Raw genomic sequence first — 22,051 nt, forward strand, 5'->3', positions numbered from 1 at the left:
AGAGGAGGAGGGGCAGGGGGAGGTGGGGGAGAAGGAGGCTTAGGGTGAGGTAGAGCTGTATTTTTGGATGAAGGACTCCCGAAATAAGCGAGCTGGAATAAAGATGTAGTGTGAGTGGGAAGCAGAACAAGTAGTGTGCTGTGCTGCAGAGTGTGGTGGAGTGGGGCAGACCGGGAGCAGGGGGTGGACTGACGGACACACAGGCGGCCTGACGGAGCTGCAGGGGTGACTCCAGTGGGGGAGACAGAGCCTGAGCGGTCCACTAGATCAGGAAGGTATGGGACAATGCTATGTTTTATGTTACTCTGTGTGAAAGAAAGAAAGAAAGAAAGAAAGAAAGAAAGAAAGAAAGAAAGTGGTACGTTTGTGAAACCTCTGTGTAAGTAAGAACATAAAAATGTAGAGAGAGCCTTGTGTATAGCAAATGTATGCAGAATATTTTATGGAGAAAATGTGCTTGTTCACTGTGCTAATGGCCAAAAAAGGATGTCAGACGAAAGGTAGAAAGTAACATTTGGTTTGAAACAAACATTACCATCTCAGAATATATGTATGTTTAATTGTATGTAAGTATTAGAAATAGAGGGAGTATGTCATGGGGTAAAGAATGAGTCACATTCTGTTTATGAGGAGATGAATGTCTCTTTGTGTGTGTGTGTGTGTGTGTGTGTGCGTGCGTGCGTGCGTGCGTGCGTGTCGGCTTGTGTCAGTTTAGTGTTTTGAAAGTGTAGGATACAAAATTATGTATTTTGTGTTAGAGCACAGTGGTTGGTTCCCTGAGGCTGGCGGAACGTTAGAAAGAAACGACAGCAACGCCTCAGAATTCTGTTTGAAGAAGTGACCTCTCCAAGGAAAACGTTGATTGTTTGACTTTCCATGGCATCACTGGTTGACTCCAAATTGGGGTCTGGTGGCCATTTGAAAAGGCCCTGTTGGGATTTGCCATCAGGCCTTATGGGAAGCGGTGCTGGTTTCTCAGTGGTTTCTATTTGACTAACTGGCCCAGTTACCAACTACCTCAGCTCAGTCTGCCACAGAAGTGCTTAAGCTGCTTTACCAAAACTCTCTGCAACCACATGTCTCTTTGTATGGGGGAACGTGAAAGATTACTTTTTATTCAATAGTTTAAGAAAAGAGATCAATGTATTTTCCATGAGTATTTTTGCCATATAGTCTCTGCTTTTTGTGTACTCCTTGAAAGTGCCTCAGTCATTGTAAATGTGTTGTGAGATTTAAAGAGAGCCCTCTAGTGGGGAATAGATGCATTGTTATACATTGGCCTAACTGAAGATGATATATTATTATATTCTGAGTCATGGTGACAATATTATTAAATACATACTGCAAGAAGCTGAGTCTCCTGTGCATGGAAAGCAGAAAGATCTCTGGGTTTCTCAGAGAAAACTCCAGGGCTTTGATTCACAGGCTTGTATCTGATTGGATGAACCATGACTCATGAAAGCAAGGCTGTGGGAGTTACAGTATTGATAGAGTAGATTGATGAAGAGTCAAGTTGAAACCCAGCAATCAAGAGACTCCACTCACTTGCCCCATCCATCTCTCCCTTCACATGGTCATCCACTCCCCCTCCTTTGCTTGCTGTCATTCCTCCCTCCTCTCCTCCCTCCTACCCTTCTTCACTAGCCTCTGTAGATGTCCCCTGTCCCACAGCCCAAATGCTCATTCAGTCTGCACCAGCCTGCCATCACACCTGAGAATAGAATCCATTCATTCTGTTGGAGGGGCACATTACACCTGCAAATACCTACCTGGGACCTGGGACTCACCTGGGAATAGCTACCTGTGCCCATGCTTGGCTCTCCTCTGTGAATGCTGAACTGCAGCTCACCCTAGAGCCGCTGGATTACACAGCAGATTCTTCATTTGAATGGGACATACAAGATAGAGGAGATACTCCAGGAGATACTCTAGGAGATGTATGTTTAGGTAGCATGGACAGAAAAAGCCTTGATCATGAACTGAAATCCTGCTTCTCCAGCTGTCACCATTACCACCACAGTGAGTACTTGCCTTTGACCACTCACTACTCTAAGGACTTAACAATATTGTTCAGGTATTCCCTTAACTCTGTTGTCGAAATGTAGAATTATACTCAGTGCTTGAAAGTGCATTGTGGTAGAAGGGTCCCACTGGGCACACCATGTCAATAATTGGGTAATATTTGTTTGATACTTTGATCAATGAGATTACAAACTATTTTCATCCACTCACAAAGACAGTCAAAAGTTTGTTGAATTCCCAATGTGTTATCAGTATGCTTTCAAGCACCTAAAAACACTAATTCCAATGGAAAATCTATGTCAGATTTTTGGTTAAGTTGTCAGGTGAATGCGATATCACTGCGCTTTCAACCAATTAAAAGCACAACAAATTTCAAATGGGAATACAATGTTAGATATTTAATGTGTTATCACTGTGCTTCATCTACTAGCACAACTAAATGACTTGAATTGCAGTTGAGATTATTTAAGTACATTGTGCAAGTGATCAATGTCGTTTGAGATTCTGCGCAGATTGTTATTGCAATTGTGAAGATTTCCAGAGACCTACATGCATTTGAACATGCACGCTTTCTATGATTACGTAACACATTTATTGTCAGAACAACCTCCAAATGTGGCCAGGATATATTAATCATTTTAAAGTTGAATAAATAGTTTTGTGTTAGTTTGTAAGATAGACCTAACTTTAGGCTATTTATTGTATTACAGAGTAACATTGAATTGTGTTTGGTTGACAATGGAGATGTATCTACTGCTTGGATAGTTCCACCTGAATCCAACACATTGTTTGTTAACTGGTCGACAAGTTAATATTTACTCTACTGCAAAAGTGATTTTGAATTGTGTTTGGTTGTCAATGCAACCAAATATCATCATTTGAAGGATATGTATCCTTGGATAGTTCCGTCTGTGCCACTGAATTCCAGTTTGTCTACAAATTAATAATTGGTACCGTATGTTAGATTCACGTCTCCAACCAAAAATCGAAGTTAATTAATAGGACTAAATCAAATCAACCTTTAAACGGGGTGGCAGGTTACCTAGTGGCAGGTAGCCTAGCAGTTAAGAGCATTGGGTCAGTAACCAAAAGGATGCTGGTTTGAACCCCTATTCAGACTAGGTGAAAAATCTGTTAATGTGCCCTTGAGCAAGGCACATAGGCCATAGTAAAATGACCAAATTGCTCTCTAGTGGCCTCACATGTGGAATGTTATTCATAATTAATCAAATAAATTAATAATTAAACCCTCTGAAAAATCCAGTGTTTCTATGTCAAATGGTTTCGTTTTATTTCAGTTTTCTGTCAAAAGTCAGTCAAATGTTTGGACACACCGACTCATTTCAGGGTTTTTCTTTCTTTTTGCTATTTTCTACATTGTAGAATAATAGTGAAGACATCAAAACTATGAAATAACACATATGGAATCACGTAGTAAGAAAAAAAGTGTTCAACAAATCAAAATATATTTTATATTTGAGATTCTTCAAAGTAGCCAGCCTTTGCCTTGATGACAGCTTTGCACACTCTTGGCATTCTCTCAACCAGCTTCATGAGGTAGTCACCTGGAATGCCTTTCAATTAACAGGTGTGCCTTGTTCTTTCCTTCTTAATGCGTTTGAGCAATTGCGACAAGTTAGGTGTGGTATACATTAGATAGCGCTATTTTGTAAAAGACCAAGTCCATATTATGGCAAGACCAGCTCAAATATGCAAAGAGAAGTGACAGTCCATCATTACTTTAAGACATGAAGGTCAGTCAATGTGGAAAATCTCAAGAACTTTGAAAGTTTGTTTAAGTGCAGACCTAAAAACCATCAATGATGAAACTGGCTCTCATGAGGACTGCCACAGGAAAGGAAGACCCAGAGTTACCTCTGCTACAGAGGATAAGTTCATTAGAGTTACCAGCCTCAGATTGCAGCCCAAATAAATACTTCACAGAATTCAAGTAACAGACACAACTTTTCAGAGGAGACTGTGAATCAGGCCTTCATGGTCGAATTGCTGCAAAGAAACCACTACTAAAGGACACCAATAATAAGAAGAGACTTGCTTGGATGAAGAAACACGAGCAATGGTCATTAGACTGGTGGAAATCTGTTCTTTGGTCTGATGAGTCCAAATTTGCGATTTCTGGTTATAACCGCCGTGTCTTTGTGAGACACAAAGTAGTTGAACGGATGATCTCTGCATGTGTGGTTCCCACCGTGGAGCATGGAGGAGGAGTGATGGTGTGGGGGTGCTTTGCTGGTGACACTGTTGGTGAATTATTTAGAATTCAAGGCACACTTAACCAGCATGGCTACCACAGCATTCTTCAGCGATACGCATTCCCATCTGGTTTGCGTTTAGTTGGACTATCATTTGTTTTTCAACAGGACAATGACCCAACACACCTCCAGAATGTGTAAGGGCTATTTGACCAAGGAGAGTGATGGAGTGCTGCATCAGATAACCTGGCTTCCACAATCACCCGACCTCAACCCAATTGAGATGGTTTGTGATGAGTTGGACCACAGAGTGAAAGAAAAGCAGCCAACAAGTGCTCAACATATGTGGGAACTCCTTCACGACCGTTGGAAAAGCATTCCTCATGAAGCTGGTTGAGAGAATGCCAAAAGTGTGCAAAGGGTGGTTACTTTGAAGAATCTCAAATATAAAATATATTTTGATTTGTTTAATACTTTTTTGGTTACAACATGATTCCATATATTTGTTATTTCATAATTTCGCTGTCTTCACTATTATTCTACAATGTAGAAAAAAATACAAAAGATAAAGAAAAACCCTTGAATGAGTAGGTGTGTCCAAACTTTTGACTGACACTGTACATAAAGTGTAATATTGGGATGCAATCCCAAAATGTAATACATTTCAACTCCATATCTGACATGGTACAGATGTGTTCTTTTTTTGTTGTTGCCTATAACCATGTGTGTGAGGTGTGTTTCAAAGTAGATGTGTTTAGAACTACCAAGAATCACTCTATGTGACCTTGACTTAGCCCACTGCATTAAAGGTTAACCCTAATTGCTCCTGTAAGTCGCTCTGAGTAAAGAGTCTCCTAAATTACTTTGACTACTAACTTGTAGATTACTACTAACTTGTAGATTCCATTTGAAATCAGCCAAAGCTTGAAACCTTAAGCCTATCTGTCTTGTCTCTTTTTAGTTGAACCCTGGGTTGAATTTATACAATAGCTGTTGATGACTTTCCAAATGCTATATAGGATTAATAGCATCATTGATGATATATGAGTGATAAAGTATAGTTACATTTAATTTGCTCTGTTAAATCTACCTTTTGGAATGACTTTGATAGCAACAGTGAATAAGTGGATATTTCTCATCAATCATCCTCACAATAGCACATGGGTAAAAGTCAGTGATACATATTAAAGCAAAGCTGGGCTTGGTTAAACCCTGGATGGGAGACCAAAGGGTGGCTGTAGATAGATTCAGTAGGAGGTGCTTCCCAGCCTATTGTTTTTTTTGCTTTTAGCGGATATTACATTGAAGATCTGACTTTGTTTCAAAGGTACAAATTCCACATATTTTATAGAAGGTTTGTCAATTGGTTACCATGATGGCATAATGCTATGGTTGAAATGTCAGTCCATTCTTCTCTAATCCTGCTTGCTAACAGCCCCCCCCCCCCCCCCCCCCAAAAAAGTGAATGTGGCCCTCTAATTAGTCTGTCTGCCTGTCTGTCATCTCCTGTATGCCCAGGGGGCATTAATGGCGTGCTGGCTGCCTCACCCTCTTATTGTCCCCCATGGTCCCCAGATCATAGACTGGCCCTCAGAGGGGAATAGTAACTGTATATGTGTTGTCAGTGGACACTGAATTAATCTGCACTCACTTTCACATAAGCAATTCTAGATGCAATATCAGGCATGGTGGAATATTAATGGAATAACGTAATATTATGGAAATTCTGTTCAGGTGGTGTATTACTTATCCTGGTGGTGTACAATATTGACAATGCCTACAAGTAGCTTACAGAGTATTATTACATTGAATGCAGGTTGTATAGAAAATATGAGTGGTAAACTGCCTGAGGACCATGATGTAAATTCACTTTATGAATTCCATTTCTGCCAATGCTTTCCCTACAAGTGGATGTTATGATATGAGGTCTGTGAATGAAGGCCGTCTTTCCCCAGCAGAACCGAAGCAGGGGGCACATGGAGGTAATTTCATCAATGAAAGGGGGGATTGTTCTCCATTCTGGCCACTCCTGAGTGCCTTCCAAGCCCTGCCTGGTCTTTAATTAAAGTAATTAACCTGGGGGGGGGGGGGGGGGGGGGGGGGGGGGGCAACAGCAGATGTCTAACTCAGTGAACTGGTCTCATTTCCATTTAATGTATAAAGGTTGTAAATGGCTATGTTGTTTCCCCATGTTTATTCAGCTTTCTGTAGGTGGGGTCATTTCATTTGGAATTTTTGAGATAATGTTTAGATCTTCATATTTACATGTTTAGTGTTATGAACAATGCATTTAGTTATTTATGTTTCAGAAGAAGACTGGTTATGAAGAGTGTGACAGATAAGACAGGAAAATTCAATGTGATGACGTTGAATCAAAGTTGAGAACTTATTGAATTTGTAAAAAAGTCATTAAAGTAAGGGATGACACACAACTACTTTTCTCTTTCCCCCCTTCTGACACCCAGGTGGCGTCACACATCTCTGCATTCCTGGCACATATCTCAGCTTGGATGTCGGCCCAACACCTCAAGCTCAACCTCGACAAGACTGAGCTGCTCTTCCTCCCAGGGAAGGCCTGCCTGTTCCAAGACCTCTCCATCACGGTTGACAACTCCACTAAAGGACCATGGTACTTGCCTACAGAGCAGCAAGAGGAACTTCTCCGCTCTACCTTCAGGCTATGCTCAAACCCTACACCCCAACCCAAGCACTCTGTTCTGCAACCTCTAGTCTCTTGGCCCTCCCACCCCTACGGGAGGGCAGCTCCCGCTCAGTCCAGTCCAAGCTCTTCTCTGTCCTGGCACCCAAATGGTGGAACCAGCTTCCCCCTGAAGCTAGGACAGCAGAGTCCCTGCCCATCTTCTGAAAACATCTGCAACAACCCTACCTCTTCAAAGGATATCTTAAATATTCCCACAGCCCCCCAGACTTGTGAACTAACACTGGCATTCTTTCCCCCTTAATAGGTCTGATTTTGCTGATAGACACTTTATTGACGAAAAATGTGCTTGTCTTAGTCGCTCTAAGTCGCTCTGCATCAGAGCATTTGCTAAATTACTAAAATGTAAATGTAAATGTAGTCTTTTTTTAACCTAAATCCATTGACGTGGTTACATTTTTTTTCTTTCACATTGAATTCACGTTAGTTGACAACTCAACCAAATGTAAATAAAAACTAGACGTTGAACGTCTGTGCACAGTGGATGAGCGCTGTCTTTCGTCCATCAGTTCTTTCTGGAATCATGAATCCATTCCCTCTCTTGTTCCCTCCAGATGCCCTCTCGCTGTAGGACTGTGCTGCATATCGTGACGACCACCCTCTTTGCCGCTGTGGTCCTTTTTGGGATCCTGCTGGCTTACGTGACTGGCTACCAGTTCATCCACACAGAGCAGCACCACTTGTCTTTCGGCCTGTACGGAGCCATCCTATCTCTGCACCTCTTCCTCCAGAGCCTGTTTGCCTTCCTGGAGCACAGACACATGCGCAGCCCCGCCCAGCCCCAGCACCTGCGGCGCTCTGTGGCCCTGTGCATCGCTGCCTACCAGGAGGACCCAGACTACCTGAGGAAGTGCCTCCGCAGCGTGCGCCGCATCTCTTTCCCCGGCCTAAAGGTGGTGCTGGTGGTGGACGGGAACAGGCCGGAGGACGGCTACATGATGGACATCTTCCAGGAGGTGATGGGTGGAGCGGACCAGGCCGGCAGTGTGGTGTGGAAGGGGAACTACCACAGTGACGGGGGCGGGGGTGGAGGGGTGGGCGGAGGGGGGACCAGAGCAGCGTCCCTGCATGCGGAGGAGGCTGCACGTGTGGCCAGGCTGGTGAGGAACTGTCGCTACTCCTGTATCATGCAGGAGTGGGGAGGGAAGAGAGAGGTGATGTACACAGCTTTCAAAGCCCTGGGAGACTCTGTGGACTATATGCAGGTACGTCTCTCTCAGTGGTTGAATTTTGCATCAGTGTGTCATCTGTCCTGCTTGATAGAAATAGGTAATCTAACCTCATTGTGACTGAGTCTCCACAGACATTGGCACAAGGTCTTGTTTTGATGCTCTTCGATTAGAGAACAATATCACAAATCTGCGAACACGTACACACATGCAGACACACACATATACTCACACACACACACACACACACACACACAAACACACACCCTTTTATTACATATTATAGCAATGGACTGATATTTCTGTGCTGCTCCTGGGCTTGTGGATTGTTATAAAAACAAAGATGCACATTGAGCCATACACAGTGCATTACTGCATTGTCAGGGTCGAAGTTCATTTGTTCAGCTGACCCTCACCTGTGTGCTTCTGGAACACCTGTGTGCTGTCAGCAGTCTCTAAATTATCTCAGGTAACTTGAGTGGCATCTGATGAAACACAATGGAGCTAAAACACCTGCTGTGGCCCTAGGCTGCCGTCTTGAGTATTTCTCAATCATCAATAGACAGTTAATCACTCGTTTGTTAATGTAGACCAGTGTGTATTGTAAACATACTGTATGATCCCAACAGCTATCGTAACGTCAATAGTAAGATCAATGGCCTATTGTGTGATGGATAAGCAAATCAGATGAATCCACTGTCTAAACCAATACACATTACCACCAACTTGGCTTCATGTCAGTTATATTATAAGAGTAGAAATAAGGCCCCCATGTGTGTGCCATTGCAGGTGTGTGACTCAGACACAGTTCTGGACCCAGCGTGCACCATAGAGATGCTGAAGATTCTAGAAGAGGATGCAAAGGTGGGGGGAGTAGGTGGAGATGTTCAGGTGAGAGACTTCTTTCTCCAAGAAGACCCTTCACAATGGTGTTATTGTCTTCCTTCCTATACTAGTACACTGAATCAATCATCTGCAACAGTTTCTCCTGTCCTCTTATTGTTTCCCTTCAGATCCTGAATAAGTATGACTCGTGGCTCTCCTTCCTGAGCAGTGTGCGTTACTGGATGGCCTTCAACGTGGAGCGGGCCTGCCAGTCCTACTTTGGCTGTGTGCAGTGTATCAGTGGTCCCCTGGGCATGTACCGTAACTCCCTGCTGCAGCAGTTCCTGGAGCCCTGGTATCACCAGACCTTCCTGGGCAGCAAGTGCAGCTTCGGTGACGACCGCCACCTCACCAACCGCGTGCTCAGCTTCGGCTACAAGACCAAGTTCACCGCTCGCTCCCAGTGCCAGACTGAAACGCCAACACGCTACCTCCGCTGGCTCAACCAACAGACCCGCTGGAGCAAGTCCTACTTCAGGGAGTGGCTGTACAACGCTCTCTGGTTCCACAAGCACAGCCTCTGGATGACCTACGAGTCTGTGGTGACAGGCTTCTTCCCCTTCTTCCTGGTTGCCACAGTGATCCACCTGTTCTACCGTGGGCGCCTGTGGAACATCCTTCTCTTCCTGTTGACAGTGCAGCTAGTTGGCATGGTGAAGGCTACCTACGCCTGCTTCCTGAGGGGCAGTCTGGTCATGATCTTCATGTCTCTCTACTCCCTCCTCTACATGTCCAGCCTGCTGCCAGCCAAAATCTTTGCCCTGTTCACTATCAACAAGGCTGGCTGGGGCACATCAGGGCGGAGGAAGATTGTGGTGAACTTCATTGGGGCAGTGCCTGTCACAGTGTGGGGGGCTGTGCTGCTGGGTGGGGTGGCATACACCATCTACTGTGAGACCCAGGAGCCCTTCAGTGAGACAGAGAAAGCCCTGCTCATCGCTGGGGCCATCCTTTACGCCTGCTACTGGGTCATCCTGCTGGTTCTTTACCTGGCTATTGTAGCCAAACGCTGCAACAAGAGGGAGGAGCAATACCACCTGCCGTATGCAGATGCATAAGACATGAATCAATTATCAGTGTTTCAATGGTGCTGCTGGAACAGCTGAGCCAGTCTTTGGCCCCACCCCTCTCATGCCATTCTGTCTCCATGGTGCTAAACCTCTGGTTCTAAGGGACATATGTGGTATGAATGTGTTGTAGAGTGCTCTACCAGTGGTCATGAGTTACAAGGGCATGGTGCTTTCCATAGATATAAAGCACATTATCATACAACCCGTTTACAAGAGATTGTAAGAGCTATGACACAGGCATGGGGGTTTGGGCTTATCAAAACAAGTATATGTGTCAGTATGAAGCAGTGTTGATATGTCTCCAGCCTGAGTTGAATGACTGAACATAGAGACAGTAAGACACATGTACGGAGGGCCCACTTTGCCTCAATCAGGTGACACAATGATCTACAGTTGTATTTCTTTAATACAGTAATTTAAAGACAATCCAACATTTATACATAACTCATAAATACATTTTTGGTGCTGTTGAACAGTGCCCAAGATAAAAGTTTAGCTCATATGGTAATAGTCCAATCTTCCAATGCCTGCAAGGATATTTAAATCCAATTAAATGAGTCAGATAATTTTGTGTGGGCATTTTATTGTATGAGTGCCACATTGTATACACATTACATACAGTATCAATGCTCATTACAGGATATAATTTACCAACTGAGGATAATCCATCATTCATTCCATCATGTAAACTGCTATGACCAAAGACCACTTGTTTTTTTACCGCATGCCTGACCATTAGTATAATACAAGTACTAACTCCACATTGCTGTTATTAGTTGTTAAATCCAGAATAAGAAAATAGAAAACCATGATCCCCTTTTAACAAGGCCATTGGTATTAGTGTAGGTGCCATGTCTAAGTTGACATGTTTTTGTTGTTGGAGAATGGAGATACTGTCGTTGAAGTTTCCACTCTTGTGCTTTTTAAGTTGTGTCAATATTATTTTATTCAGTGAGAATTGCATAACTTGAAAGTGCAAACAAGACACAAGAAACAACGCTTGACGGTACAGTATATTTCCATGACCACACAGAGGAGATCAAAGGTGATATGACTTTCTTTCCCTTTTCAGTCTGAGTAGATATTAAAGGACAAACTTGGTAGGTTTGCATTTGCAGTGTTGTCTTAGCTGTAAATCAGAGTTTGCTGTTGTTGGGGCTCAAAACTGCAACCTCAACATTAGCCACAGGAATAATGTCTCCATCTACTTTCAAGGGTGTATGTAATGTGACTGTGTAATAAGACTCACAGTGGTATAGATATTGGGATTACATGAACCAATTAGAGGCATAAATAAAATAGAGAGATGACTGTGATTGATGTTGTATGGTGTGTAGATATCATATTCAATAGCGTATCTATCAGGCTGAACATCTGCTCAGTCTACAATATTGTCTTTCATGCCGTTTTTGATTTCCTTGATACTTCCTGCCTCTGATGTACACTCAGAACCTTGAGCTGTGACAGTTTCCGACCACTCATGTTTGACAATAAATCAATGGGTCTCATAACGCTGAGTGACAGTAGATGTCCACCCATATTTTGTAGGCATATCTTCCATGGAAAAACATTCTTATAATAGAACTTGTTTGAATATAATTATAGAACTATTCAATAAGTCTCAACGTGACTTAAAATCGATACCAGAATGTTCTAGGCATTCTCTCAATGCCGCAGAACGACTGTTGAGCCTAACCAAAAAGCCATGGCAGCTCAGCTCATACATCATTCAATGTTTACAAAAGGCAATGTTTCAAAGAATATTGCCAAGTAATATATTTTCTGTATTGAACATTTAAAGATATTTTGAAGATGCGTTAAGAATGATGGGGTGAAGAACAGGCTTATATTTAAAAGGAATTATGGAGTTCTGATTTCATGAAACAGCTGTTTACATCATGTTTATAGTATGATGTAGCCAGCACATCATGGTCAGTGAATTCAGTGTGGTTTGGTCTCTAGAGCTCAACATTGCTACACTGGTATTTGTGAAGTTACATGGATGAGAGATAAGACTTATTTTATATGACCATTTAGGGATGATATGTAGATTTAAAACAGGTGTCCTGTAGAAGTAATTAACCAACAGATAACATTTCTAACAGTAGCATGGTAAAAAAAATATTTTAAAAACTCTCAGAATCAAGCAACAGCATATGGCTATTGATACACAACATAACACATATAGTTTTATTGGTATAGAACAGCTGAAAATAAAGTATTGTAACCACCCATGTATTTCATTATGAACATATTTAAATACAGTATAAAAGACATGTTTTTGGAAAAAGGTTTTGTATTTAAATTTCAATCAGAACATTTATTTTTTACACTTGTACAGCGGTTGAAAAACTGTATGTTTTTGTATCTGAATAAAAACATGCTCATTCCACTGTTGTACTGATTTCTTTCCCATCTGAAAATAAACACAGTACAAATGGCATATCAACACATTAAATCATGTCACAAAAATGCAAAAATGATTGAAATATCTTGATTTTACTAATACACCACCGCATACAGCAAATTCGAGGAGCATAACCACTTACATATCTAAACAAATATGTACACAGTCTAGTTCCAGTGGTCGATAACCTCAAGCCAGAGGAGTGTGTCCCAAATACAGTCTTGCACTGTGTGCTCCATACTTGTGGATTTGAAGTCATTAAGAGAGCAGCATGTACTTTCCTCCCACAGAGGTGACCAGGGTCATTAGGCACAAAACGGAACACTGAAACAAAGAGGGACGATCTGAACTTGTCAAATTTTTCAGTAAAAAGGGTTTTTCGACAGTGAGCCCTAATGCATATGACCAAGTACTTCACTAAACTTTCTTGGGTACATTAGTGATGATGGGCTTTGGGCGAGTCTTGAAGATTAGCTTCTTCTTGATGAGGGCGGCGACAGAGTAGGTGGTGGGGTTCTGATGGTTGGTTTCCATGGGAACCTCGTCCCCCTGCGGGAGGCCGGAGTGTTTCATCAGGACAGCGAAGGGCTTCTCCAGTTTGACCACCTTTCCATAGAGGATGTGGTGTCCCACAATGAGCACAGGCACACCCTGGGGGAGGGGATACAGGTGAAGACAAACAACATCTCAGAGTGGAAAGAGGTGAGGTAAGAGAAGAGTGTACTAACACTATATTATAGTGCCATGTTGTCCTGTACCTCTTTGGTGTAGAGCAGATCTCCCATCAGGTTCCCAGACAGTCCAGAGTTCTGCCTGGACACCATCTCCCCCTGGAGTTCAACCAGAAGCCACTCAGCAGGACCAGTCCCATCCACACTGGACAGGGATGGATAGGGGAGTAGAAACAAACGTACTCGCCAATTACATAACTAGACATCAAGCAGTCACTAAACAGAAATTAATCTTTAACACACTACAACAGACTGATTGACACACATGTTTTATTTTTTTAACCCTTATTTTACCAGGTAATTTGACTGAGAACACATTCTCATTTACAGCAACAACCTGGGGAATAGTTACTGGGGAGAGGAGGGGTGTGAATGAGCCAATTGTAAACAGGGGATGATTAGGTGGCCATGATGGTATGAAGGCCAGACTGGGAATTTAGCCAGAACACCAGGATTAACACCCCTACCCTACTCTACAATAAGTGCCATGGGATCTTTATTGACCACAGAGAGTCAGGACACCTGTTTAACCTCCCATCTGAAAGACAGCACCCAACACAGGGCAATGTCTGCAATCACTGCCCTGGGGCATTGGGATATTTTTTTAAACCAGAGGAAAGTGTGCCTCCAACACCACTCCCAGCAGCATCTGGTCTCCCATACAGGGGACAGACAGACCAGGACCAACCCTGCTTAGCTCCAGAAGAAAGCCAGCAGTGGGGTGCAGGGTGGTATCCTGCTGACAGATCTAACTCTGTTCATTAACATCTTATGAAATTAAATACATAGCTATGTAAGGTACACTACTCTGAATCAATGTTTTATACTGCGACGAGACAGACAGAACACGTGTAATAAGAATTCAGATGATTGACAAGTCTTACCTTGAATTTATGATTATTTGAACCATCGTACTGCTCGCAGAAATATAACTAAAACACAGAGGGGGTGAGGAGAAGAAGAGAGATGCAACATAGGCACTTAACTAGACATTGTTAGGTACATATAATGATGCGTTAACGCTTATTCTGGCTTTCACAAATCCTGATTGTTTTCATGTTTTTCCCGCCAGCAACATGTACCACCTTCTTCCGGCGCACAGTCGCGTCACTCACATCTAGGGTTTCCGGTTCAAAGGTGTCCAACGTGGTGTTTGCTGTAATTCAACGTTTGAAACTCTTAGCAATGAACGTTTGGTGAAAGTACTAAAGAAGGGGGTGATATAAGTAAGCGTATTTGTTTTACTCTTTCTATGTTCAATATATATCGGTACTTGCCAATAATGTAATAATTTGTTGATATCCATGTTCTTGTCTTTCAGTGTAACGTTACAGCGAGCGTAGCTAGCTAACCGGCCAAATTGTGAGCTAGCAAGCTAACTTTAGCTAGCTATCTTTATCCAAGTAGGCTAGTTTTGTAGTTGATAGTTATCTTGTTGCGGTTTACATTTCAAATTATATATTTAACATGATGGTCGTTTATCCGCTAACTAGTTATTGTAACTAAGTCCATTAACGTTAGCTAACATTACTGTTTTCCATGCAAAACTATTCATTCTCTTTTTAATTTTAACATGTATATGTTTTCTTAGATACGCAACAATGGGGGAGTTCAAAGTGCACCGGGTTCGGTTTTTCGACTACATGCCCACAGCGATCAGAGCCATGGCATTCAATGCCCACACAAAGAGACTAGCCCTTGCACGAATGGATGGGAGTGTCGAGATTTTCAACTTCACTGACCACTATTTCCAGGAAAAAGTTAGTAGCATACTTAGTTATTTTATGGCATGTTCAGAATGTAAAGAAACATTTTGATTGGCCATTACATTCTATCACATTTTAAAAACTTCAAACCTCTCTTGTTTGGCCATTGTTGATCGACATTGTTGACAGAAATTGCCTCAGTGTGGTTGCTAAAACTTGCCATTAACACTTGTTTTGGATCTGCAGGTTATCCCAGGGAAAGACTCCCGATCCACTGAGTCTCTGTGTTGGGTTGGAGGACGCCTTTTCAGTGCTGGCCTGAATGGAGAGATCACAGAATATGACCTGGAAAACCTAAGACCCAAGTACTCCCTGGAGGCATATGGGGGCCCCATTTGGACCATAATCAGCAATACTCAAGGGACACAATTAGCGGTCAGTTACCCCTCTAGAATCAAAGTATTTTCAGAAATATTCCAAGTATGCCTGCTGTAGGTGTGTTTATTTTGCTATTAAAACAATGTAAATGTGTGTTTTTCACCTGTTAGATTGGATGTGAAGATGGGACAGTGAAGTTGTTTGAAGTACTTGAAGAGCACATACAGTTTGAGCGCAATCTGGACAGACAGAAAGGTAAGAGAAACGGTCCTTCTGATTTAATTGTTCAAACATGTGTTCCTTCCTTAGATTGCAGCCTTTCTTATGCTATTTAAGGGGTGGCAGGGTAGCCTAGTGGTTAGAGCGGTGGACTAGCAACCGGAAGGTTGCAAGTTCAAACCCCCGAGCTGACAAGGTAGTTGAACAGGCCGACATTGAAAATAAGAATTTGTTCTTAACTAGTTAAGTAAAGGTAAAATATGGGAATCCTCACTCACACTGTCAATGGGTGTTGAGAACTAAACCTCTTGTTGTAGTGCAGCCCTGTTAAACATTCTAATCCTGTCTTTCAGGTCGCATCATATCCCTCTCCTGGCACCCCTCTGGCACACACATCGCTGCTGGCATGATGGACATGATCCGTGTCTTTGATGTTCCAACTGGTGAGCTATGATCTGCTTTGAATAATCAATTTACATGCGAAAAGTAGTGTTGAATTCATACTTGTTTCAATGGGCCAGTGAGGTTGTGGTGTTATGTTGCATGTAGCTACTTGTAGTTTGATCCTGACCCTTGTTTGTTGTCTCAGGTCATGCTGTACAGAGGCTCCTGGTGGACCGGGGCTTTGGAGGCTCTAAGAGTCAGGAGACAGTAGTCTGGAGCGTGGCCTTCCTGTCAGACCATACTGTTGTAAGCGGGGACTCTGCTGGGAAGGTCCAAGTCTGGGACGGACACACCGGCACTCTTGTCAAAACACACCTGGTGACCAAGTGGGATGTGCTGGCACTGTCTGTCTCTAAGGTGAGAGGATATTCTCTGTGATGGACACCTGGCGTTAACAAATATCTTATCTCTCCTTCCGGATTGGCGCACTCTATTTTTATTCAGAGGGGAGGGAGCAGGGTGACATGTCTGAAGGCATGTATTTGTTTGACACAACTACTGTTTATGTTTCACTAGAATGGAGCTTCCTTCCTGACTTGGCTGTGTGTGATTGACAGGACGAGAGCAGTGTGGTGGCAGGGACGTCAGAAGGCACTGTGATCCAGTTCCAGTTCATTGCTCCTACTCTGCATCAGCAGCAGGACAAGGAGTGGGTCAGAACCAGGACCTTCAAGAACCACACGCATGATGTCAGAGCCCTGGCTGAGATCGAGACTGCCATCGTCTCTGGAGGTCAGTACTAATGCTCAAATGGAGGAAGATGAAATGCTACTGTAGTACAATAAATGTTGCTTTATATTGACTGCATAAATACTCATTCTGGATTCATTATTTTCTCAGGCATGGATACCCACCTTGTAGTGAGACCCCTCTTGGAGAAGTTTGATGAGAAGTCACACGCTTCAGGACTTCGGAAGATCCACTTTCCCCATGTGAGTACAGAAATGGCAGAAATTACTCTGGTGTCAGTTGTTGCAAATAATATCAATTGCATTGATTCTGAATAGTGAATTCAATGGAATATTCCTATTAACTAGGAACATGTTTTTTTATTATTATAGAATTGCCTTAAGGCTGGGTTCGATCCTGTTTTATTGTTTTTTCCCCAGCGAAATCTAGTATCCTGTGCGAAGAAGGCAGGACTACTGCTCTTCCAGTTCCCTGGTCAGCTGGAGCTGTGGAGACTGGGAGATAGTGATGGACATGGTGAGAACCACACACACACACACTGTTTAGGAAGATGGGAGAAATACAGTCAATATCGTTGACTCTTTTCAAACAAAAGGCAGTGGTCATCACACTTGTCTAGTAGGTATAGTTGTTGTGTGCAGTATTTGACAACTCATCTGTCTTCCTTTCAGGGAAGCCAGGAGACCGCTTGCCTCTGAAGAGGAAGCCGGAGAAACTCCTCCTTCTGAAGAGAAAGGTAGCTACGTGGCTCCTGCATATCAGTAGAACCATCTAAGATCACCCGACCCTCTAGCCTTTCCTCTTAGCTTATCTGAGCACAGTATACAGTGAATCTGAGTGGCATAGTCTTGAGTTTATAAACTCAGCAAAAAAATAAACGTCCTCTGACAAGGCTATACAAGGCTTAAAATCCTATTTTAAGAAATTTTTCCACCAAATCAAACCAAATATTTGTATGAAGATAAGATTCAACAACTGAGACAAACTGAACCAGTTCCACAGACATGACTAACATAAATTTAATAATGTGTCCCTGAACAAAGGGGGGGGGTCAAAATCAAAAGTAACAGTCAGTATCTGGTGTGGCCACCAGCTGCATTAAGTACTGCAGAGCATCTCCTCCTCGTGGACTGCACCAGATTTGCCAGTTCTTGCACCAAGGCACCTGCAAGTTCCCGGACATTTCAGGGGGGAATGGCCCTAGTCCTCACCCTCCGATCCAACCGGTCCCGGACGTGCTCAATGGGATTGAGAGCCGGGCTCTTTGCTGGCCATGGCAGAACACTGACATTCCTGTCTTGCAGGAAATCACGCACAGAACGAGCAGTATGGCTGGTGGCGTTGTCGTGCTGGAGGGTCATTTCAGTATGAGCCTGCATGAAGGGTACCACATGAGGGAGGAGGATGTAACGCACTGCGTTGAGATTGCCTGCAATGACAACAAGCTCAGTCAGATGATGCTGTGACACACCGCCCCAGACCATGACGCACCCTCTACCTTCAAATCGATCCCTCTCCAGAGTACAGGCCTCGGTGTAACACTCATTCCTTCAACGATAAATGCAAATCCGACCATCACCCCCGGTGAGACAAAACCACGACTCGTCAGTGAAGAGCACTTTTTTCCAGTCCTGTCTGATCCAGTGACGGTGGGTTTGTGCCCATAGGTGACGTTGTTACCTTTGATGTCTGGTGAGGACCTGCCTCTCAGCCTATTGAGGACAGTCTGAGCACTGATGGAGGGATTGTGCATTCCTGATGTAACTTGGGCAGTTGTTATTGCCATCCTTTACCTGTCACGCAGGTGTGACGTTCGGATGTACCGATCCTGTGCAGGTGTTACACATGGTCTGCCACTGCGAGGACAATCAGCTGTCCGTCCTGTCTCTCTGTAGCGCTGTCTTTGGCCTCATGCTTCCTTGCAGCATGCCTAAGGCACGTTCATGCAGATGACGAGGGGCCCTGGGCATCTTTCTTTTGGAGTTTTTCAGAGTCAGCGGAAGGGCCTCTTTAGTGTTCTAACTTTTCATTACTGTGACCTTAATTGTCTACCGTCTGTAAGCTGTTAGTGTCTTAACGACTGTTCCAAGGGTGCATGTTCATTAATTGTTTATGGTTCATTGAACATGGGAAACCCTGTTTAAACCCTTTACAATGAAGATCTGACAGGGTCCTGAAAAGAGGATGTTTCTTTTTTTGCTGAGTTTATAATGTTAAAGTAATGCTGTTTAACTGTAGTATTGTTGTGACCTTTGCCCCCAGGGTGAAGATCATATCTGCTGCAGTGCCCTGTCCTCCTGTGGAGGATGGCTAGCTTATTCCACCGTGTCCTGTGTGCGTATCTACAGGCTGCAGACAGACAATAATAACATCAGTATTACCAAGGTATTACCAAATCCTGAATGTGGATAAATTCAGCTTCCTCACCTGTACTGTATCATGCGTGTCGCTCTGGCAGTAGTGGCAATGACAACAAAATGTATTCATATATTGAGATATTTCTTCTACTATTTGATCTCTGGTTATGAACTGATTTCCACGATTGTAAGTCAACTAAGTCAATATTCCAGGATTGATTTCTCATTGTTTGACTAATTCATAAGATCCTGTTCTTGTTGATTGTCATTTGAGTTTGTGGAATCTGATCATTGATTGTGTTCAGTTTTCCTAGGGGTGGTGATATTTGCAATCATTAAAATGGACCAGCCATTATTTCTATGCCATTATTAATTAATCCCAGGGGTGTTCGACGAGGTTGAGGTCAGTTCTTCCACCCCGATTTCGAAAAACTATTTCTTTATGGACCTCACTTTGTTCATGGGGTCATTGCCATGGTGAAACAGGAACTGGCCTACCTCAAACTGTTGACATGAAGTTGGAAGCACAGAATTGTCTAGAATGTTATTCTATGCTGTAGCATTAAGATGTCCCTTCATTGGAACTAATGGCCCTAGTCTGAACAATGAAAACAAAAAACAATTTGACCATTATTCCTCCTCCACCAAACTTTACAGTTGGCACTATGCATTCGGACAGGTAGCGTTCTCCTGAGATTCGTCCGTTGGACTGCCAGATGGTGAACTATGGTTCATCACTCCAGAGAACGCGTTTCCACAGTTTCACACCACTCCAGCCGACGCTTGGCATTGCGTGATCTTAGGAGTGTGTGCGGCTGCTTGGCTATGATAAGCTATTGACACAGTTCTTGTGCTGAAGTTAATTCCAAAGGCAGTTTAGAACTCGGTAGTGAGTGTTGCAACTGAGGACAGACACATTTTACACATTTAACCTTCACAATAACAGCACTTACAGTTGACCGGGACAGCTCTAGGACAGAAATTTGACGGTGCCACGTTGAAAGTCACTGAGCTCTTCAGTAAGGCCATTCTACTGCCATGTTTGTCTCTGGCGATTGTATGGCTGTGTGCTCGATTTTATACACCTGTCAGCAACGGGTGTGCCTGAAGTAGCCGAATCCACTGATTTGAAGGGGTGTCCGCATACCTTTGTGTGTATATATAGTGTAGGTTCAGCAATATATTTTATTTTTAGAATATATTTGAACTACCTCACTTGTCACCCCCTCTCAGGTATCCAAACTCCCAAAGGCTTTACGCTCTGCACACCAGCTCTGCTTCTCCTCGGACTCCTCCAAGATGTTTGCTGCCTCCAGCCAATCATCAGTCCTCGTTATTGCTCTTACCCAGTCTGAGTGCAAGTATGTGCACACCCTCAAGCCCAAGTCAGGTCAGTGGATCCTCCGATATGTCACCTCAGTTTGGTTGTTCTTCACTGGAAAACCATAGCTTTCTTTTGTATAATTTCGATTGTAAACTCTGATTGTGGCAACATGGTCTCACTCTGACGTTTTCTTCTCCAGGGTCCAGGCAGCCCATTCACCTAATGACTACCAGTGTAGATGGGAAGTGGCTGGCGGCCGCAAATAGTGACTGTGAGATCCACGTCTACAATCTACAGAAACTAAAGGTGGGTGGGTTTTCCAGCCAAGCTCTACAGCTGCTTGTTAGACTACAAGTAACATTGTAAAAGTTGTATAATCTTCTACCAATGACAGCCGCTCATGGCCCTGTTCTTGTGTTCCAGCTCCATTGTATAGTACCTGTTTATGGTTCCTGTCCCAGTGCCATGGGGATCCACCCCACCACCAACAACATGACAGTGGTGCACGCTGACCAACAGGTAAACACCATGCCATCCCCTCACATTGCTGCCACTGCAGTTGTAGATATTAGTATCTCTCAATTATACCTTTTACAGGATTGATCTTGTTGAAATTGTTGTCATTTCCCCTGTAGGTTTAGGATTTAGTACTCTTGACACGTGTAGTTATGCTGACTGTTCTGTGGTGCATGTCTGTAGTTATTTGAGTACTCTATAGTGGAGAAGCAGTACACAGACTGGAGCCGAAAGCTGCAGAAGCAGGGGCTCCACAACGTCTGGTTGGACCGGGACACACCTGTCACCCATGTGACCTTCAACCCGAAAAACCCAAATCAAGTTGTCCTGCACGACATGCACATGTTCTGCATAATCGACCAAAGTCTGGTAAGAAACCTGCATTTCCCAAAGGCATCCTCCTTTTTGTTTTTCTTTCAAGTGTTTATTCATCAATGTCCTTGTCATAATGGCCTTATTGGTTTTAGTGGCCTAGTATGGATCATGATGAATGTATCATTTAGAAATACCCCTGCTGTAAGTGGCCTGTGAGGTTATCGCTGTCCCCTTTTCCCGCTCAGCCCCTCCCTGACCAGAAGACCCAGTTTTACAATCAGATGACCCTCAGGAGCCTATCAGAGCAGGAGAGGCCCAGTCACCTCCATGCTTTCAAAATATGCAAAACCTTCCAGGTGAGTCTCCTCTTTTTGGCCAGGTAGAACCCAACCCCAAACTGGGACAATATCAGGATTCTGTTGGATATACCCTATATACAGTGATGTTTAAATTCTGTAAATATAACAGGTCAAATCAGTATGTTTTATTCATGTGTCTGTTCCTATGATATGTCCTTTGTAGGACCTGCTGTGTGTGAGCCTGTTGGATGACCAGTCTCTGGTGGTGGTGGAGCGCCCTCTCCTGGCCATCACATCTCAGCTGCCTGCTCCAGTCCGACAGAAAAAGTTTGCAACATAAACATGGCCGAGAAGTGTGTTTTTATGTTTGTCTGTGGCTGCACTTCAATTCTCTAACCTTCTCCCTGAGGTACATTCATTGGATTTAAAAAGAATGCCATTTCAGGGAGCAGGGGAGGGAATCGGAACACAGCCTGTGTCTTCACCCCTGACCCATGCTTTGTAAAGACTGTTTGATACGTTAATAAATGAAATATTTACTGTAATGTACAGACTGTTTTGTCATCCACCCCAAGGTAGTCACCTTA

The 22,051-nt window shown here is 43.4% G+C and overlaps 3 protein-coding genes across 3 annotated transcripts; 2 read left to right on the forward strand and 1 right to left on the reverse strand.

The window, feature by feature from the left end:
* Nucleotides 1-65: 65 nt before the first annotated feature.
* LOC139381876 (hyaluronan synthase 3) lies at nucleotides 66-10,388 on the forward strand. The gene is made up of 4 exons (XM_071125708.1): nucleotides 66-275; nucleotides 7,509-8,159; nucleotides 8,913-9,014; nucleotides 9,137-10,388. The coding sequence occupies exons 2-4, from the start codon at nucleotides 7,509-7,511 to the stop codon at nucleotides 10,064-10,066; spliced, it is 1,683 nt and encodes a 560-aa protein (XP_070981809.1). The 5' UTR covers nucleotides 66-275; the 3' UTR covers nucleotides 10,067-10,388.
* A 1,982-nt stretch (nucleotides 10,389-12,370) lies between these two features.
* Nucleotides 12,371-14,298, reverse strand: LOC139381882 (CTF8, chromosome transmission fidelity factor 8 homolog (S. cerevisiae)). The gene is made up of 3 exons (XM_071125720.1): nucleotides 14,101-14,298; nucleotides 13,244-13,361; nucleotides 12,371-13,136 (listed from the first exon to the last, which is right to left on the reverse strand). The coding sequence occupies exons 1-3, from the start codon at nucleotides 14,124-14,126 to the stop codon at nucleotides 12,903-12,905; spliced, it is 378 nt and encodes a 125-aa protein (XP_070981821.1). The 5' UTR covers nucleotides 14,127-14,298; the 3' UTR covers nucleotides 12,371-12,902.
* A 44-nt stretch (nucleotides 14,299-14,342) lies between these two features.
* LOC139381886 (U3 small nucleolar RNA-associated protein 4 homolog) lies at nucleotides 14,343-22,009 on the forward strand. The gene is made up of 17 exons (XM_071125736.1): nucleotides 14,343-14,442; nucleotides 14,808-14,976; nucleotides 15,169-15,357; nucleotides 15,471-15,555; nucleotides 15,873-15,962; nucleotides 16,109-16,320; nucleotides 16,521-16,695; nucleotides 16,804-16,895; nucleotides 17,073-17,169; nucleotides 17,325-17,389; nucleotides 18,916-19,038; nucleotides 20,244-20,400; nucleotides 20,534-20,640; nucleotides 20,758-20,853; nucleotides 21,034-21,219; nucleotides 21,411-21,521; nucleotides 21,688-22,009. The coding sequence occupies exons 2-17, from the start codon at nucleotides 14,818-14,820 to the stop codon at nucleotides 21,802-21,804; spliced, it is 2,061 nt and encodes a 686-aa protein (XP_070981837.1). The 5' UTR covers nucleotides 14,343-14,442; nucleotides 14,808-14,817; the 3' UTR covers nucleotides 21,805-22,009.
* The last annotated feature ends 42 nt before the right edge of the window (nucleotides 22,010-22,051 follow it).

The sequence above is a fragment of the Oncorhynchus clarkii genome, chromosome 2, assembly GCF_045791955.1.
Source record: "Oncorhynchus clarkii lewisi isolate Uvic-CL-2024 chromosome 2, UVic_Ocla_1.0, whole genome shotgun sequence".
Lineage (NCBI taxonomy): Eukaryota > Metazoa > Chordata > Actinopteri > Salmoniformes > Salmonidae > Oncorhynchus > Oncorhynchus clarkii.

Excerpts from the sequence above, each read along its gene's own strand:
- LOC139381876 (XM_071125708.1), top strand. The coding sequence starts at position 7,509 with ATGCCCTCTCGCTGTAGGACTGTGCTGCATATCGTGACGACCACCCTC. Across the intron at positions 8,160-8,912 it reads ACTCTGTGGACTATATGCAG|GTGTGTGACTCAGACACAGT; the intron begins GTACGTCTCTCT and ends GTGCCATTGCAG. Across the intron at positions 9,015-9,136 it reads GAGTAGGTGGAGATGTTCAG|ATCCTGAATAAGTATGACTC; the intron begins GTGAGAGACTTC and ends GTTTCCCTTCAG.
- LOC139381882 (XM_071125720.1), bottom strand. The coding sequence starts at position 14,126 with ATGGTTCAAATAATCATAAATTCAAG. Across the intron at positions 13,362-14,100 it reads CAAATAATCATAAATTCAAG|TGTGGATGGGACTGGTCCTG; the intron begins GTAAGACTTGTC and ends ATCCCTGTCCAG. Across the intron at positions 13,137-13,243 it reads ATCTGCTCTACACCAAAGAG|GGTGTGCCTGTGCTCATTGT; the intron begins GTACAGGACAAC and ends CCCCTCCCCCAG.
- LOC139381886 (XM_071125736.1), top strand. The coding sequence starts at position 14,818 with ATGGGGGAGTTCAAAGTGCACCGGGTTCGGTTTTTCGACTACATGCCC. Across the intron at positions 14,977-15,168 it reads ACCACTATTTCCAGGAAAAA|GTTATCCCAGGGAAAGACTC; the intron begins GTTAGTAGCATA and ends TTGGATCTGCAG. Across the intron at positions 16,696-16,803 it reads GACTGCCATCGTCTCTGGAG|GCATGGATACCCACCTTGTA; the intron begins GTCAGTACTAAT and ends TTATTTTCTCAG.